Source organism: Papaver somniferum, chromosome 1 (genome assembly GCF_003573695.1).
Source record: "Papaver somniferum cultivar HN1 chromosome 1, ASM357369v1, whole genome shotgun sequence".
In the NCBI taxonomy this organism is placed as follows: domain Eukaryota; kingdom Viridiplantae; phylum Streptophyta; class Magnoliopsida; order Ranunculales; family Papaveraceae; genus Papaver; species Papaver somniferum.
Genome location: NC_039358.1, coordinates 246989499 through 247007854, shown reverse-complemented (window position 1 = coordinate 247007854; position 18356 = coordinate 246989499). Strand labels below are relative to the sequence as shown.

At 36.9% G+C, this 18356-nt stretch overlaps 2 protein-coding genes across 4 annotated transcripts; both read left to right on the top strand.

Moving 5' to 3' along the window:
* The first annotated feature begins 12131 nt into the window (after positions 1 to 12131).
* Positions 12132 to 13709, top strand: LOC113276134 (putative disease resistance protein RGA3). Its single transcript, XM_026525715.1, has one exon. The coding sequence runs from the start codon at positions 12132 to 12134 to the stop codon at positions 13707 to 13709; it is 1578 nt and encodes a 525-aa protein (XP_026381500.1).
* Positions 13710 to 13712: 3 nt separating this feature from the next.
* Positions 13713 to 16750, top strand: LOC113324103 (putative disease resistance protein RGA3). Of its 3 annotated transcripts, XR_003347917.1 has the most exons (3): positions 13713 to 15914; positions 16085 to 16133; positions 16222 to 16750. XR_003347917.1 is itself a non-coding variant. In XM_026572448.1 (2 exons), exon 1 carries the CDS (start codon positions 13752 to 13754, stop codon positions 15732 to 15734), a length of 1983 nt encoding a protein of 660 aa, XP_026428233.1. In that variant the 5' UTR covers positions 13713 to 13751; the 3' UTR covers positions 15735 to 15752; positions 16085 to 16750. The 3 variants fall into 3 exon arrangements, 1 of the variants encoding a protein (XP_026428233.1); XR_003347916.1 differs by having other exon boundaries at positions 13713 to 16342; positions 16584 to 16750; XM_026572448.1 differs by having other exon boundaries at positions 13713 to 15752; positions 16085 to 16750.
* Positions 16751 to 18356: the final 1606 nt, after the last annotated feature.

Here is an 18356-nt window from a genome sequence, read left to right as displayed (position 1 = left end):
GACTTACAAAATTGACCACAGTGAGAATAGTGGTCATTCTTAAGCAAATGTATCGATTCTAATTTCCTAAGGCATTCAGGTTTAGTCTCACAACTTAATATTCGACACATTTGGAATATAAACGTTCCCACAATTGGAAGAAAACTATTTGGTGGGAAAACAAAATCAATCTTGGTATTATTGCATGGGTTAACCACATCAACCAGAGGATGGGTTTCTAACATTTGAGACTCTTGTTGGATATCATTAGGTTCTGGAAAACGATTATGAAGATAATCTTGTAAAATGGTTGAGGCATTGATGTCAAGTCCCAAGTGAGGGACCTTACTAAGAGTTAAAGCACATGGAGAATGATACTCACCCCCAAACTTAGAGTTTTCGGCGTCTCTAGATAGACTAGTCATAACCTCCCTAATTTCTTGGTCGGCAATTGATTTTTCTAAGTCAGGTTCATCCTCGCTAATCTCTACAAGTTCATCTAAGACTATTGTTTCTAAATCGTTTGACACGATCTCAAGATAAACTGGTTCCTCTAAACCATCATCGGTTTCGTAAACAGGACATACTACATCGTCTGAAACGGGGGTATCTCTAGTCAAATCCTCGTCCTTTTGAATAGGTGAATAATTTTTAAAATTATTAGGATCTGAATCAGAAATAATATAATCATTATAAGGCTCAACTGGGGTAACAAATTCCTGATCACTATTCCCACATATTTCAGATTCTTCATCATCACTATCCTCATCATCATGATACAATTTTTGAAATTCAAGAATTCTCAATCTTTGTTCCAAACTACATGGTCTATGTTTATAATATTTCTCATAGATCGTTAGAGGTGATTCCTCAATAAAAGTTGGAGTATCCATATATCGCTGCCCACGCATATATTCACCAAGAGTCATTTCCGAAGACGTCTCTTGATAACGAGAATTTCTAGACATATATTCTCGCAACGTCATCGCAGGTGGCGTCTCCTCAAAAGGATTCATCACCGAAGAAATATAAACTACAGAGGGATTCTATACAATCACAAACAAGGCCGACTCGACTCCACCAAAGCAAACCTAAAGATTTCTAGCAAACAAAAAGCATGATGGCTCCACTTAGATTGTTTCTAGACCAGCTTCTATCTTTCGAAAGGGAATTCGTTGCAATTTGAGCAAACCCCTCTGGAATCAATCCGAGTCAAAGTAAGTTGAATTGAGGCGAGGGAAGCTCAGTGGAGCTTTGATACCCAAGGCCTCACCGCTATCACAAGGCGGCGCAGTCACGCATTCAACTCACAGAAACCATCATGAACTTTGGAGTGTGCTTAAAGAGCAACCAATATTTTTCGAACGAGTTTCCTATTAAGCTCGTTACCCTATCGGTCTCGTTCTATTCCAAATTTTAAAGCTTAGGTTCGCGTTCGGTTTTGTTTTCCTAAGGCGGGCAAGAAGGAACGGTGATGAAATCCGAGTCCTTATCTTGATTTGGCCAGGCCTTGCCCTTTACTAGGAATTTAAAGACAGTCCGGTTCGTCCTCAAACAATTATCACCTTAAGGCAGACAGTAACCCGCTTGCAGGAGATTCGCGGGTGTTTCGATTGGACTTACCTCCCGTACCAGACGGGCGATGAACCGTTGTCGTCGACTCGGGCCACGACTCCTATGCCGTGTGCGAACCCGAGGGGCCGAGACGATATAGTAATCGTCGTCCTTCCCTGCACACAGTTTATATAATTTTTTTTTTTTAATAATAATACCCTTCCGTAGGGTTAAAAAAAAATAAAGTCCAAAGTCCAAAATAAATAAATAAAAAAAAATTACAGTTTTCCTCACACACTCTAAAAAAAAAATTAAAAATTAAATCCTAAAATTGTCCTTTTTTTCTTCTCTTTTCGCTTTTCGCTTTAAGATTTTTCCTCTCCAAGTCCTTAGTTTTCACTTTGAACCTGCAAAATAAAGACAAAAAGAAACGTAAAAAGGAACAAACAATTCTAAAAATAATAATAATAAACCTAAAAAAATAAATCAATCTATATACAAGTCCGCGTCGGCGGCGCCATTTTGTTGTAGTATTTTTCAAGAGGTAAGTAAAAGTTCGTTGCTCGGACTTGAATAGATTTTAAAATGAAAATATATGTACAAATTTGTCACAAGATGTTCGAGAGGTATTGGGACTAAGGACTTGGCCAATTCTTCATGCATGTGGTATATTTTATTTATTCTTAACAATTACTTCTCAAAACATAAATATATGGACTCTTATTTTGCCAAAATAGATTCTCAGAATATTAGTTATAAATCGTAAGCATGGGACATCAAACATTTAAGCAAGCATGCCGCATCAAATAAAATGATAACTAATTAATTAAAATCATTTTTCAATTTTTAATCAGTGCAAAAGTCATAAAAAGAATAAATTAAATTTACCACAATGACGAAAATAGACTCCCTCCGTCGTCCCAATGTTGGGTTTAGCTCCTCATATTAATCATAATCTCAAAATGTTTTATTATTGCTCCAAAGTTGATTACAATTGAGTAAACAATGCAACAGAGAAATCGCAACAGCAGTTCCTGTTGCGAAGACGATGTTGGACTGTTACAGAGAAACAAGTGGTGACGGAAAATTAAATGCTGTGGTTTACTTCTCTGTTGCAAAATATGATGAAGAAACTGTTGCGATGAAGATAAACGTTGCACAGCAGTTGAAGAAACTGTTGCGATGAAGATAAACGTTGCAGAGCAGTTGAAGAAACAGTTGCAAATGGATGAAGGAACCGTGGCCGATTCCTTGTTCTTCACGGGCAGCAGCAGCAGCAGCAACAGAGTTCTGAAAACTCTGATTTCTGCTCCTCTGGCCCTCCTTTCGACTCCCAACTCTCGACAGCCTCTTCCAATGACCGATACTTGTATTTATAGTGTTTTGGAGCAAGAAATCCGACCATTGATTGCGTATATTTTCTATTTAATTCGATTATTCTTTGCTGCCCATATTTAACAATAATTTCCATTTTTGGCTTCCACACACGTTAGATTTGATCCTGCACGCTCTAGTTAGCCTTCTCCACGTCTCAACACTCTTTCAACGCTAGTAGAACTCCTCCATGCACACAAGAACTTCAATTTTGCTCGTGTTACAGTACACGTGCTCTGTTTTGGGTGTGTGAATCATCACGAATTTTCCAGCCAATTCCGATCGAATTCGATGCCCAAAATGTGTTCCTTAAGCTATATCACATCTTCCTACCAAGTTTGAGCCATTGAATCGCACCACAACACCTTCATTTTGTCGATTGAAATTCTGACAGTTGATGAACCAATTTTCCCGCCAAAAAGTTTATTTGAATTTGAGAAGAAGGTGTCCTGGTGGTGCCCCTTAGTAATTAGGTTACCCCTTATCCAAAAGCGAGAGTCCGAATAACACTTGTCCTCCGGGTGCCAAAATCAACTTTTCGAGCCAAATTTTCCAAAAATGTTTATTTCCTAAAAATACATAAAAACACAATATTAGTACAAAAATAGAGTTCCAACAATACTGACATTGAGGACAAATTAGACACAAAAATGTGTCTATCAGGGCCAATATAAAATGTTAGACAACCCATATTCGGAAGTTTGGGTAACTAATTATACTTCCGATTATTTCAATTTCAAAATGTGAAAAGTATAAGTTTTTCCCAAATTCCGATTTTTGGGCCATCGCACATTCGGGACGTTACAAAACAATTATCCTCCGAATATAGAAAGTTCAAAACAAACCACGCCTTGGCTCTAGGTGGTTCCAAGGGCCAATATAGAATGTTAGACAGCCCATATTCGGAAGTTTGGGTAACTAATTATACTTCCGATTATTTCAATTTCAAAATGTGAAAAGTATAAGTTTTTCCCAAATTCCGATTTTTGGGCCATCGTACATTCGGGACTTTACAAAACAATTATCCTCTGAATATAGCAAGTTCAAAACAAACCACGCCTTGGCTCTAGGTGGTTCCAAGGGGCAATATAGAATGTTAGACAGCCCATATTCGGAAGTTTGGGTAACTAATTATACTTCCGATTATTTCAATTTCAAAATGTGAAAAGTATTAGTTTTTCCCAAATTCCGATTTTTGGGCCATCGCACATTCGGGACTTTACAAAACAATTATCCTCCGAATATAGCAAGTTCAAAACAAACCACGCCTTGGCTCTAGGTGTTTCCAAGGGCCAATATAGAATGTTAGAAAGCCCATATTCGGAAGTTTGGGTAACTAATTATACTTCCGATTATTTCAATTTCAAAATGTGAAAAGTATTAAGTTTTTCCCAAATTCCGATTTTTGGGACATCGTACATTCGGGACTTTACAAAACAATTATCCTCCGAATAATATAGTCGTGTTTAGAAATACCAACTTAATAGGTAGATAAGAATTTAAGTTTGCCACGGAATGTCTTATTCGGAGGGAATATGTGTATCGTTAACAACCGATTGTAGTGCACCAATGATACGAAACCTCAACGGCCATATTTTTCAGAAACCTCAACGGCCATATTTTCAAAAATTAGATCCGTTGGAACTCTAATCTATATAAGGAGGGTAACCCCTCTCAGTTATTATTGAGTAACAAATCTGAATGAAAAACCTTTTCAATGGAAAGTCCATCATCAATCGACAACATACTTCGAAGATGCAAGCGAACAACTACATCAATTGCAGCAAGGGAAGAAGAAATACAAAAAAGGAACAAACAACCCAAAAAAATTAAACCATCGTTAGTGGCAACGGAGGAGGAGGAAGAGGAAATCAAGGCTAAGAAGCGAGGTCAAGAACAATTCCATCATAGAGAAAGATTAAAACAAGTTGAGGAAGAGACCGAATGGATAAAAAATTATTACATTGTGAAAGATCTACCCAAAGAACAGCAGAACGATCGTATATTTTGGATTAACGTTTCATTGGGTCCTTTTGTTGGTAAGTACAAGAAGCCACGCCACAATTATGAACCATCCCATGTTTCTTCAAGGGTGCACCATGTTATAAAATTGTGCACCGAGTACAACCGTATTCTTGCTAGGCACAGAGACGACAGGTTTGCGGCACAAGATGCTTATTCCAAGTGGAGAGGAGAGTCGTTTCTACATTTCGAAGCCGCGTTGATTGTTGCATCTCGGACTGGGAAAAAAGAATAACATGTGATGTTTGAGTGCTGTAAATTCAAATTTTTAATATTAATCGGCGGTTTGATAAAATATGGAATTCCCGAATATGATTAATCGTATTGAAGTGTTATAATACTGTTGTTCCGATTACATAGTTTCATAAAAAATTATAATCGTGCCTCGAAAAAAAACGATAAAACATCGTCATCATCCGAGGGGATCAATTCGAGTAACTCAGCGGGAAAGTTGTTGTCCATAACACGATCCCAATCAACCATGTTGGACTCATATTGTATCACCCAATCCTTGCAATGGTTCATCGGGAAGTAATCGTGCCACTTACTCAACGGAGGTAACGGACAATATTTCTTTACTCTTAAACCGATAAAATGCATTTCATTCACAAATGCCATTACGATTCTTCTATCTTTAACCGACTCGTCGCAAGCCGTTCTTGTCGGTGCAAACGTCATGCTAAGTCCATACATAGGAGGAACGAAGAAATGTACCACGCAATTCAAAACACCCGCTAGGAGATATCCAAATTTAGGCATTGTCATCCAATACTTGGATCCGATTGTCTTCAATCCCTTTCGACACTTCACACGCGCAACTAAGTCTTTGAACTCTTGTTCCTTGTCGTATCTATCTCCTCGCCTCATCATCTCCATATAAAAACCCTTTTCCTTCACTAGTTGTACCGCCATCTCATTTCTTAAATATTGGCATGGGTGACATCTTCGATATCCGCCTCTCTAAAGTAACCCATTTGTTCCGTAGCAACGTGAAACCCACAATTTCCATCCCCATCAACCTCGTCGGTCGACAAAACAAATGGAATGATAAGTGAAGGGAGTTGTTCCAAATACTCTTTGTATATTGTATATGTGGATCGATTTGGTCTTGTAAAGCCCGTCCCAAATTTCAAGGGCATTTTTGTCATTTAGTATATAAGGGTAGTTTTGTCATTTCATGAAATAAGGGTAGTATAGTCTTTTCCTGAAATGATATTGCAGTAACATGTGGTTTTATCCTCTTTGTTTTTTTTTGTTGTTGTAGTTGTACGGCTTTGGATTTTTCTAATGGGCCTAATAAGTATTAGTCATTTCTTTTGTTAATGGGCCTTACAAAAGTTATAATTTTCATTCGTTTTTTTTGGGCCTAAGATTCAAGAAGGTCTTGTAGTTTAGCATATAGTGTCGACCACAAAGTTTATGTCATTAGTAATCCTTTTAGGTTTAGTATACTATAAATATATAACACAGAAGAAAACAAAAAAAAAATACGGCGGTGATTAGTTCGTAGAATTGGAGCGGCCTTGATATTAGTTGGTTATTGATCTCATTACTGTTCTTCCTAAGGATTATTGCTAGCGTTTGAGGTACGCGCAACACAATCAAAAACCTTCTTTTTATTTAAGTTTCTTTTAATTAATTTTATTTTGTAAGTTTTGATTCATATATGAATGATAATCCATGTTGTGAGTATGATTATGTATGTTGAGCTGCGGTCCATAGATTGTGATTCTTAAAAACAACTATGATGGGATACGAGATATCCTTGGGAACGTTTTTGTTTCCTAAACCCACGTGGGGCTCCCTGGGGCGAGCGGATTTGATGTGATTGATTTGATTGTTCTTATGGATGTGGTGTTTCCATGTATTTGTGATGCTATTAACCATGCTAGTTGTTTTAAAAAGAATTGAAAATGTTTGATAAAATGTTTTGTTGCTTCTTTTCCTACTGGGTGTCACAACTCACGTCGTTTAATGACAAAAAAATTCCAGATTTTATGGCACCACAAGGAGTTAATGGCGGAAAAGCGTAGAGATCGGTTTTGGTGCTATTATTAGTAGTTTGCATAGGATTTATGATTGGGATTGTAATAAAATATCATCAACTCTTTTAGATGATTTAATTAGTTATTTATTGGTTATTAAATCTTTAAAGATTATTGGGTTAATGTATAACCAAAGAAAACAATGCTTTGTTTAGACTACTCTATTTGATTGAATAATGGAAATTTCTGGATCATGTCAGTTTGACTGTCTATCATAATTATTATGTAATACATTTTTGTCTCATTTTTTTTATTTTACATGTAAAAATCTCTCAATATGTACATATAAAAATTTCATAATTTTCTGAGTTCCAGAAGTATTTTTAAATCAATTGTTTTCACTGTACAAGGATCAGACGTTTTCTGTCAGATTCAATTTTACTGAAGTTGTCTATTTTTTTTAAATATTCTATATCATGTTTTAGCCTTTATAGTCTACTGAAAACTCAAAGATGGTTCTTTTATGTTTTCATAATGATCGACCAAAGAAAATTTGAAGTTGTGAGTGAATTGATATGATTTTTCTAAAACGAATCGTCACTGTTGTACGTTTCTTCAGTACTGGTCAACTACTCGTTTGACTATGGTCAAAAGGTATTTAAGATAAACTAAAAATCCTAGAAATTTTATTACTGGAAAGGAGATAAGTTAGGATTCAGAATATATAATTATAATAATTTATGGATACGTATTGGACTCAGTAAAATTATTTGAGTGACCTGGCGTCAGTTTCTGTTTTATGAATCTTTCTTAAAAACGTAATTATTTTGGATTTAATCTGAAACTTTTAACGGTGAAATTAATTTTTCTGATAAAGTATATTTCTTTAGGGTTCATGTAAATTAAATATCACGTCAAATTAACGGTTAGATGTTCCGAAAAGAATTTTTATGTATCCGCTGCAACAGAATTTCTGAATTAAACATAAATAAAGATTAAACAAAGAATTAGTCGTTTGGACTTGGGCCAGTATGGAAGTCAGGGACTGATATTTAAGGTAGCATTTTGGATTTTGGGTTTTGGATTTGGGTTGAAATACAGGCCCGAAATTTGGGTTGTTACAGGTCTTCCATTAAGATCTCTAGGGCAACGAAGAGTACCTTTGTCCTCTTTTATAGTAAGAATTTCCATTGGTTGGGTTTGTTGCGAGGCGTTCATTTGCTCAACAAATTATTCGACAACATTGGGTTGACTTACTTGAGAAGGCTCTGTAGAGATCTTTGGCCTTACTTTTCGGGTGGTTGGTCCACTTTGATCATTTCTTGGACGACCTCTTTTCTTAGGTTCCGGCTCATCTTCAAATTCGGCTTCCGAACACTCGTGCCTAGACAATATTCTTTTATTAGACAAATAATCCTTCAACTCTTTTCTTTGGATGGTCCTCGAGACTTCGGTGTTCGGCCTACCGGTGTTCTTTTGCTTAATAGGTTCATCAACCTCCCTTAAACAAGGGTGAAGGGCTTCCTCCAAATTATGCATCAATATTTTCTTTTTGGTGCCGTTTGATGTAGCGTAACGCTCGGCTATTCGTGCATACAATTCCGACTCGAAGAAAGTCGGACCATCAACTACCGGGGTGTTCGGAGTGAAATTTAATTGCTTCCAAAATGGGTGAATATCATCGATGTCAATCACTTCAACATACCTACCTAACTTATGACGACATGGGAGTCCAATACCTATCATATCCTTGCAAACACAAACCGTATTCTCGTCATCATAAGTTTTATATAACTTCAATTGTTTCATCATGCGATTTATTGCCCATCTTGAAACTTTATGAACAACTCCCCTTAGAAGCAATTTTTCCTTAATATGTTCCATCGGAATTGGTGTACACTAAATTGCATACATTTCCTAATATTTACGAGATCACGATTGGTGAATTCATGGATTGCTTCTTGGATCGACACAACTCCATTTTGACTACCAATTAGTATTTTCTTTAGTCGACCATGAGACCCCTCCGCAATGCTTGTCGCCTCGTTCTTGAAGTTACGATATTTATATGTCCATGCAAACACAAACCTCTCCTTAATCGTTAACCATTGTGTTTTACAATACTCAACCGGTTTTGGGTAGTCCGTGCCGTATTCATCCTCAAATTTCTTTAAGTTACATTCGTAAATTTCCTCGGTCATCGACCAAACGATTTTTTCCCATGCTTTCATGAACATTTTCCAAATTATTCCATCCTCCTTCCACTTTTATTCAAATAGCCTATCCTCTTCCTTACGTTCTTCCAAGGTTAATTTACTAATGCGCTCATCCTCTTCCTTTGATCTCTTGGTACCCTTCCTTGGTCTTTTAGCTTGGAAATGATGATGAAAATTGGTTTTGAGATTGCATTGAATGTGCCACGTACATTGCAAGTTTTGGGCTTCCGGAAACACTACCGCTATTGCATGCATTAAGGCTTGATCGTTATCCGTTACAATAACCCTTGGAAAATTATCACCGTTATAAATGGACCTCAACGTCTCCAACATCCAAATGAAACTCACATTGTTCTCATGATCCATTAAACCCCATGCAATCGTAAACGTGTTTTTGTCCGAAGTATGGCAAGCAATGTTCAACAACGGCATGTTATACTTGTTTGTCTTATAAGTAGCATCTATCAACAAAATTTGATGAAAGCATTGAGCCAATTGGATCATTTCGGGATGTGCCAAGAAAATACGAACCACTATACCATCCTTTTCTTCCCTTCTCAAGGTGTAGCCGTGTAACTCCGCTAACCACTCCGATTGTTGCATGACCGTTCTACCATCCCAATTAGTCTTTTTGATCGTATCTAGAGCCGACTTAATTGTAGACAAAGAAGACAAGTTGTCGGGATCGTCCGCCTTTATTTTACCTAAGATCGCACTCGCTTTTTGGATCCGCATAGACCTCACCGTCTGCATTTGATGTGGTTTTAACTTGGCAACCATTACATGTCCAATTAAATCCAACGGATTATCATGGTTGTGACAACCGTTATCAACTTTATACATTTTATACTCTTTACCTTTAATACCATCGGGCTTATAGAAGACAATCTTAAGTGGGCATCCTATCTTCTTGGTATTGCTTCGGTATTTCCTATTCGTCTTCCGTATGTACTTACTATTCTTTCCATCGTGACTCTTTCGCGTCCCACCTCGCTCACAAATCATTTCAAATTGAGTGTCACTAACATGATTATTTTGAACTACCACGCACATGTTATCTTTTGACTTGTTCATAAGCCATTCCTTTGCCTCCTTCTTACTTCCAAATGTCTAAACGTGCATAAAACAAAACAAATCTAATAATCATAACCATTTAACATATAAATTTTGAAAAAAAGAAAAAAGTAGTAATGAGTATACCAAATCGCTTGCATAGTATAGGGAAGTGTCGGGCCTCAAATAGAAGTCATCAACAAACTCTTCAACGGCCTGCATATGAAAGCAACAAATTATTATACAATAATCGGAGGTTATTAAATAAGTCAAACTTCCGAATATTCTATATTCGGAATCCTATCGGTTACCCAAAACACCCGATCTATGCAAATGAATGTACACAGTTTACTGAGTGAAAAAAATGATATAATCGGAGGTAATTAAATAAGTCAAACTTCCGAATATTCTATATTCGGAATCCTATCGGTTATCCAAAACACCCGATCTATGCAAATGAATGTACACAGTTTACTGAGTGAAAAAAATGATATAATCGGAAGCTAAAATACATAGTAAACCAGCCGAATATAAATAACCGGGAGATAACTTTAATCGATAAACATCCGATTTTCAAGTTTTCGGAAATTTTATTTTGAGGCCACTGTTATATTCGGCAGTCAAATAATGTTAAACTATTACCGATTGTAAAGGATAAGAATACTGAGTTTTGAAATTTTATGAGGAATTCGTTTTTGGGGCCATTCGGAGGTAAATAACTCTACATAACTACCGAATGTAGATATTTTTGGAAAACCAGTTTGGGGTTTTTCTCATATTCGGCAGTAAACTAGTATCTTGTAACTACCGAATATACATATTTGGTACTCAGTGTGTTATATTCGTAAGTTTAATCTAGAAATTATCTACCGAATCTGGGTAGTTCATGGCATTCAATGCATGCAATAATCGGTTTTTCTTGTTTACAAAAGCACACAAACCATGCAAATCGAGTATTTTAGTTTCTTAACACAATACCTGTGTTTTACATGCATCGTTAGCTTCAATATCATGCGATTCTCCATTTTCTTCCATGAAAGGGTCGTCTATGTTTTCCTCTCCACAAAAGTTTGGATCATTCAACATATACCCCAAATCGTCTTCTCTAAACGGTCGTGAACCCTCAACATTTTGTTCTTCGTCATGATTCTCACCTTCTTCTTCATATCCATCCATTTGTGTAGTGATAAAATGGGTTTTCTCTGTTTTTCCTTCACCTTCTTCTCTATAACTCTAACAACTCAAAAATGAAAAAAAAATGGAAAAAATGAAACACAAATCATTCTAATACTGCACCGACTACAATCGGAAGTATGGGAAATATTTTGGCTTCCGATTGCATTCGGAGGTTAACAATGTTATCATATCCTCCGAATATATAAGGGTAATTTCGCCATTACGAATTACGCGAGATAAAGACTGGCTACATTTTCCCTTTGGGTGACCTTTTTTGTTTTATTGATGGGCCCCCTAAATCCTTTGGGATGGCCCCTAAAAACGCCAAGATATATATTCTTCTGCCTAGTTGAACCGGTCATCATCACAATTAAACTTCTTGGTTGCTTCTAATTGAATGAAAATGAATAAAGAAAGCACTCAACAACTGCATTATTGTGATTGTTTGGTGTTATCCAACTACATTTAATTATCAATGAGACGCGTTAATTGCTACTTGTTAAATTTGTTTGTGGGTTACTTATTAAATTTTTCAAGGAGTATTGTTTTTTATTTAATTTGTTGGTTTCAAGGAACCTACGTTGGATGATAATTAAATATTAAATCACTTTGAGTTCAATAATTATTATACTGGCACCGGCTAGCCAATGATGTTGTAGAAATCACTATTATCTTCATTTCATAATTATTTGAAGACTCATTTTATTCCACATTCATAGTTCTTCATTCATTTCTTCTTCATTGTTCTTCCATCTGCTTGAAATTTTTCATAATGGCCGGAGAACAAATTCTTGTTAACGGGGTCACTGAGATCATTAAGAAGGTGCTACCTGTTATCGGTCAACAGATTTCTTCGGCATGGGGTGTTAAGGATGACTTAACAAAGCTCAAGAATACCTTGGAGTCAATTCAAGCTCTGATTACTTCTGCCGAGGAAAAACAACTAAATGATGCTCCTGTCGGACTTTGGTTGAGAAGGCTTAAAGACGTTGTCTATGATGCAGACGACGTAATGGATGAGTTCGCTTATGAAACCATGCGACGTGATGCAGCGGGAGGCCAACTTAAACAGAAAGTTCGAGCTCTTGTTTCATCTTCCAACCCACTTATATTTCATTTCAAGATGGCCCATAAAATTCGAGCCATTTATGAAAGGTTAGATCAGATCCACAAAGACAATCGGACTACGGTTTTCCGAAGTAACCGATTAACCTCATCCGACGGTGGTAATGATTCAATGTTTTTAGGGAGGAAGGCTACAAAATCAGACATAATGAATATATTGATCGACAAGCCGTCATCAGCATCTGGTATTTCTTCTCAACCAGAGAACGTATCCAGTTTATCCATCGTGGGTATGGGTGGACTGGGTAAAACTACAGTAGCCCAAATGGTCTACAATGATTACTCCATTGAGAGAAACTTTGATCTAAGAGCTTGGGTTTGTGTCTCTGATCCTTTTGATATCTTTAAGATTCTAAAAGATGTCATCGAGTCCATTACTGGAAATAAATGTGAGGATCTATCAAATGTCGATGCAATGACAAAACAGGTCAAGGAAAAATTGATCGGTAAGAAATATTTGCTAGTGCTAGACGATCTGTGGAATGACAATGTTACAAATTGGGAAAAACTGAAGAGTTACCTAAGCTATGGCGGCAGCGGCAGCAAGATATTAGTCACTACACGCAGTCGAAAAGTTGCATCTATTGTTGGCGGTCTAATTCATCATCTTGAAAAGTTATCCGATGATGATTGCTGGTCCATTATCGAGAAGAAAATATTGTCCCTGGGTGGAGCAGTATTGACTGATCCAGAAATGATGGATATTGGCAAGCATATAGCGGAAAAATGTGATGGTCTACCCCTTGCGGCGAACTTACTTGGAAGTTCAATGTGCTCAAAAAGAGAAAAAAACTATTGGCTGTCAATCGTAGACGACATTGATCGTTTGGGAGGTACATCTGAACATAAAAGTGTCATATCAATTTTAAAGTTGAGCTATGATAATTTATCTTCTCCTTTGAAACAATGTTTTTCATACTGCTGTATTTTTCCGAAAGACTGGGAAATAAGTAGAGAAATGCTAATTCGATTATGGATGGCGGAAGGATTCCTTTTTCCATCCAGTGGAGGAGATGATGAATGTCTTGAAGATATAGGAAATGAATATTTTGAGTATCTGGTGTGGAGTTCGTTTTTTCAAGATGTGCAGCAGAAGGATCGAATATGGGGGGACGATATTGTAACATGTAAGATGCATGATTTGGTGCATGATCTTGCATTGAGTGTCCTAGATAGTAATGAATTTGGAATTGCAAAGGTAACATATGGGAAGGAAGAAGTTTAAGATGTTCGTCGTTTACAGGTGCAATTTGATGGAGGACGAAGAATGACATCTCCAAATGTGTTATTGAATGCGATGAAGTTGCGAACTATTATTGCTCTTAACCCGGAGATTTTTTCACCTGTTAATTCTTTCTTTCGTCATAAGCGTTTACGAATATTATGTCCGCTAGGTGGTTGGCGTGAATACCCACTCTCTCGTGGCTTCGAGTTTCGCCATATGAAGCATCTAAGGTACCTTGACCTCTCATACATTGATTTATCTCGTGAGGTGTCTTTAAGTCATTCTTACAATCTGCAAACACTCATACTGCGTTGGTGTAAAAACGTTCCCAGCTGGTTTCTTAGTAAAATTGGGTCATTGAAGAGTTTGAGGCATCTTGATATCTCGAGCTCGGATATTAGATTCATACCCGAAAATATCGGTTCCTTAGAACATCTAAGTTGCCTTGATCTTTCATGTACACCAATCTCAAAATTACCTGATTCAATCACTCGTATCAGCAGTTTAAAGATTTTGAAGTTTGATCGGTGTTATAATTTAGATGCCTTACCTAGAAAGCTAGGAGCACTCACAAGATTAACATGTATTGATTTGAGGGGTACTTCCATCAAAGTATTGCCCGAATCATGCATTACGAACCTTTGCAATTTGGAGATAGTGAGACTTGGTAGGAAGTGTGAGCTTCCCAAAGAAATTAAGAATTGGACGAAATTGAGAATTTTTACATATGATGGATGGAATGATGTAATGCCTAGAGGTATGGAAAATCTCACCAGCCTCGAAGAATTAGATTACGTGGCCAGTAGAAGTGGTATTGAAGAGTTGGGAGGCTTAAACTCCCTTAAGGTGTTGGGTATAACAAATCTGGAGAATGTGAAAGGTGGAAAAGAAGGCGCCGAAACAGCGAAGTTAAAGGACAAGCAACACCTTCGAGAACTGAATCTGTATTGGGGAATTAATGATGATGATGATGATGATGAAGTGCGAAATAGCAGAAGTGTTAATGTGGTGTTTGAGGGTCTCCAGCCTCACTCAAATTTGAAGAAGTTGAGGCTAGACGGATTCTCAGGTTTCAATTTTCCAAAGTGGATGATGGGTTGTTCATTGAATTTGGTGGAATTAATTTTAAGAAATTGTGATCAGCTTCCCGCGCTGGGTATGCTCCCATTTCTTAGGGTTCTTTTGATTTGGGGAATGAAATCAATCAAGTGTCTGGGAGAAGAAATTTATTATCAACAAGAAAACCAAGACGAAGAAGAAGAAAGCATTAGTAGTACAAAGATATCCTCATCATTATTCCCATCGTTAATTAAATTGGAGATTGAATTGGAAAACTTAGAAGAATGGGTTGCTCCTCCTCTTTCTTCTACGACTTCTTGTTTCCCTTCACTTGAGAGTCTGGAGATCAGTGGTTGTAAAAGATTGAGAACCGCACCGATAACTTGTTTTTCATCTATTAAGAAATTGGAATTATGGGGTACTAATGATAATGCAGTAAACTCGTTCTTTAATAGAGGAGGAGGTGGTCTGACCTCTCTCACAGAGATTATCATAAAGGATTCTCCAGATGTAATATATCTACCACCACTAGGCGTACTACTCCAACACAATACTCCGAATCTTCAATGCATAGATATTGCTAAATGCTCAAGTTTTCAAGGTTTTCGTGATGAGGATCTGAGAAACAACAGCAACAACATCAATTCTCTTCGCTCGTTGTTCTTATCCGATTGCCCTGTTTTAACGTCGCTACCGGATTTACGATTATTCACTTGTATTCAGTCATTGTATTTGCAAGATTGTCCTGGTTTGACGTCTCTACCAGATTTACGATTATGCACCTCTCTCCGGAGATTGACTATCCACAAGTGTGATAAACTGAATAAGAAGTCAATACCTTATGATCTTAAGAAGTCCCTCACGTTTCTTGTAGAACTGAAAGTTGATTTCATTCAAAGAGATGAGGGTGGTCCGGATGTATATTATGGATATGAATTAATGAACTTGATGGAGAAGAAGAAGTAAATTAATGAACGAAAACAGGTCCCTTTTCCTTTTCTCCCTGCTTTGATGAAACATACCTTCAACTCTATTTTTTATTTATGAATTACTTCTTCAACTACATTTTTGAAGTAAATTAGCAACCAGTCATGCACTAATGAGAAGCTCTTAAGAATCTCCCAACACTGGATATTCTAGTGGCAAGTAAGGATTGGGCATGTACTTCATTTCGAGTTTCCTCTAGTCGACAACATTTTTCTATTAAAACTGATTTTTTTTTTCTTTTAAACATATTAAAACTGAATGTTCAATTTGCTCTTGTCTGTATTTTCTTCTACTAATTGTTTCGATTATTTCCCTCCTTCAACCTACAGTGATGCATTATAGCGCAAAATGTTTTTCGGTATGAACACCTTGACTTCGGTAATATTCTTTCCATGAAAATTGCACACAAGAAATTTCCAGTGCCTAAGTCGAATATCAACAGCAAGAAATGACCGTGTTTTCACAGTTTTTGGAGACCCAAGGAAGACAGGTCTTGAATTCGTTCAGAGCGTCTGTGAACTCGCGAATGGGTTATCTGAACTTGGCATTCAAAAGGGAGATGTAGTTGCCATTGCCGCTCTTAACAGGTTATACCATTACCTTCAACTTACTTCCTTATTCATCAACTCTCATTTCCAAGTTCCTGTTTCCTATAGAGATTTTCATTTTAAACTCTTGTTTCAGTGATTTGTATTTGGAATGGCTACTAGCAATTTCATCTGTAGGTGGGATTTCAGCTCCAGAATATCGACTGATATCCTCCAAAAATACTGCAAGGAAATGAAGTTGAGCATGTAATTTCAATTGGGATTTCCTATTTGTTTGCAGGTTTAAAATACCAAAGGTTTTTCTATTCTGGAGGAAGCCATTTCCTCTGACATCAACCGGGAAACCGAGAAGACGGGAAGTTAGACAAGAGGCCATTTCAAAATTACAGCTAACGTTGCCTAGCTATCTCTGACTGTACTGAGAGAATAAATTAACCGAGTTACTAAAACAAGACTGCAATCAGAACAATGTACATAACTCGGAATGACAAGATTATGTATATTGAATGAGCTCTTGCATGAGTTGTGTGTCAAAAGCTATTGAGTGAATAGTATATATCGTAGTTGAATTCTCTTTTTGCAAGTAGTGTTCGTATTTCCTAATCAGATACACGAGTTGATATTGATTATGAGCCTTAGTTTCTATTGGCAAAATCCTCGAGGCATAATTTTGTTTGTACTCTAAAAACAGTAGTTAGAACTTGGAACAAACGCCGTAGAAGTATAGGAAAAGGATGAAATTAAAAATTTACCATTTAAACATCTCTGACCACAGCTCTTGGCATTCCAACTTCTATGTTACGAGATTCACATCATGAGAAGTTGTAACAACTGATTGTGTTGGCTTGTGAATGGCTTCTAATGTTTGTATACACACACTGGCGAATCCTGTTAAAGCTTGAAACACATTTGGAAGACTTGTTTGTAGGTTGTTAAGTGTCATTGCTCGGCTTACCTGGACTGAGTGAAGATATTTAGCCTTCTCATCATCCACTTTCTTCCTAAAAGCTTCAATTCTCGCGCGCTTGACTACTAATGGGTGGCCAGGACTCAAGCTGGGATCTGCATCTGTGGTGGAGTTGCTTTTAGATTTTTTTCTCCATTTCGTATAACATGTTTAATTCCTTTTCCAACCTTTTCTCGAGTTGGTCGGATTTCTTTTGTAGATTGCGTTCTTCGTCCTGTGAGGGCTATAGCATCACTCTTGAGTGTAGCCGGGCGCTAATGTCTTAAGGACAGCGTGTTGAACACGCGACTCACTCTGTTTTCCAAAGTTTTGTCCTATTGCTGTTGCGGAGATTTGGGGAGCTTGTTCATTTCGTCAAAGCAATCACTTCCACTATAAAGGAGCTAAGTATCAATAACTTTTTGCTTATTTGATTTTTCTTTGTTTTTGATTATTGCACCCAACAACCTTAAGACATTAGCAATTTGTAATAGTCGAAAATGGTTGGTTTTGTGAACCATGGATGTTAATTGTGGAGTGAAAAACAAAAATGATTTTTTGGTCGGCTGTAGAGTTTCCAGTATATCTCTTAACCTAGAAGGAATTTCGGAGAGCCATTTTGACCGAATGTAGTATACATCCTGATAGTTAACCATGTAAAATTTTAGAATTTTTGGAGTTGTAAAAATATTTTTTTGATATTTTAAAAAACAGAGAAACGTTTCTGAAAAATTCTGACGAGCAGAAATTTGTTATTGACAAAATTATTATTTATGGGGTAACCATGAGTTTTTTGAAATGGTGATTCAAACGAAGTTTGTAAATCTAGATGTTATCTTCAAAATTCATATTTTAGTTTCTGATTCGGAATTGTGGTTTGTGTATAAAGGAGAGTTCCATCTACAAGGGACATGGCTAATAGGCGCATGTGGCTGAAAAGGGTAGACACTTCCAAAGACGGCAAAGGTGAGAACGTCAAATGCAACACAATGCATAGCTCTCGTAAGAAAGGTATGTTTTGCATATATAAATCTAGCATTACTTTAATTAAGGGAGATTGTTAATTATCAAATAAGCAAAAAGTTATTGATACTTAGCTCCTTTACT

What these genes read in the sequence shown, in the direction of transcription:
- LOC113276134 (XM_026525715.1), top strand. Translation starts at nt 12,132, where the DNA reads ATGGCCGGAGAACAAATTCTTGTTAACGGGGTCACTGAGATCATTAAG.
- LOC113324103 (XM_026572448.1), top strand. Translation starts at nt 13,752, where the DNA reads ATGACATCTCCAAATGTGTTATTGAATGCGATGAAGTTGCGAACTATT.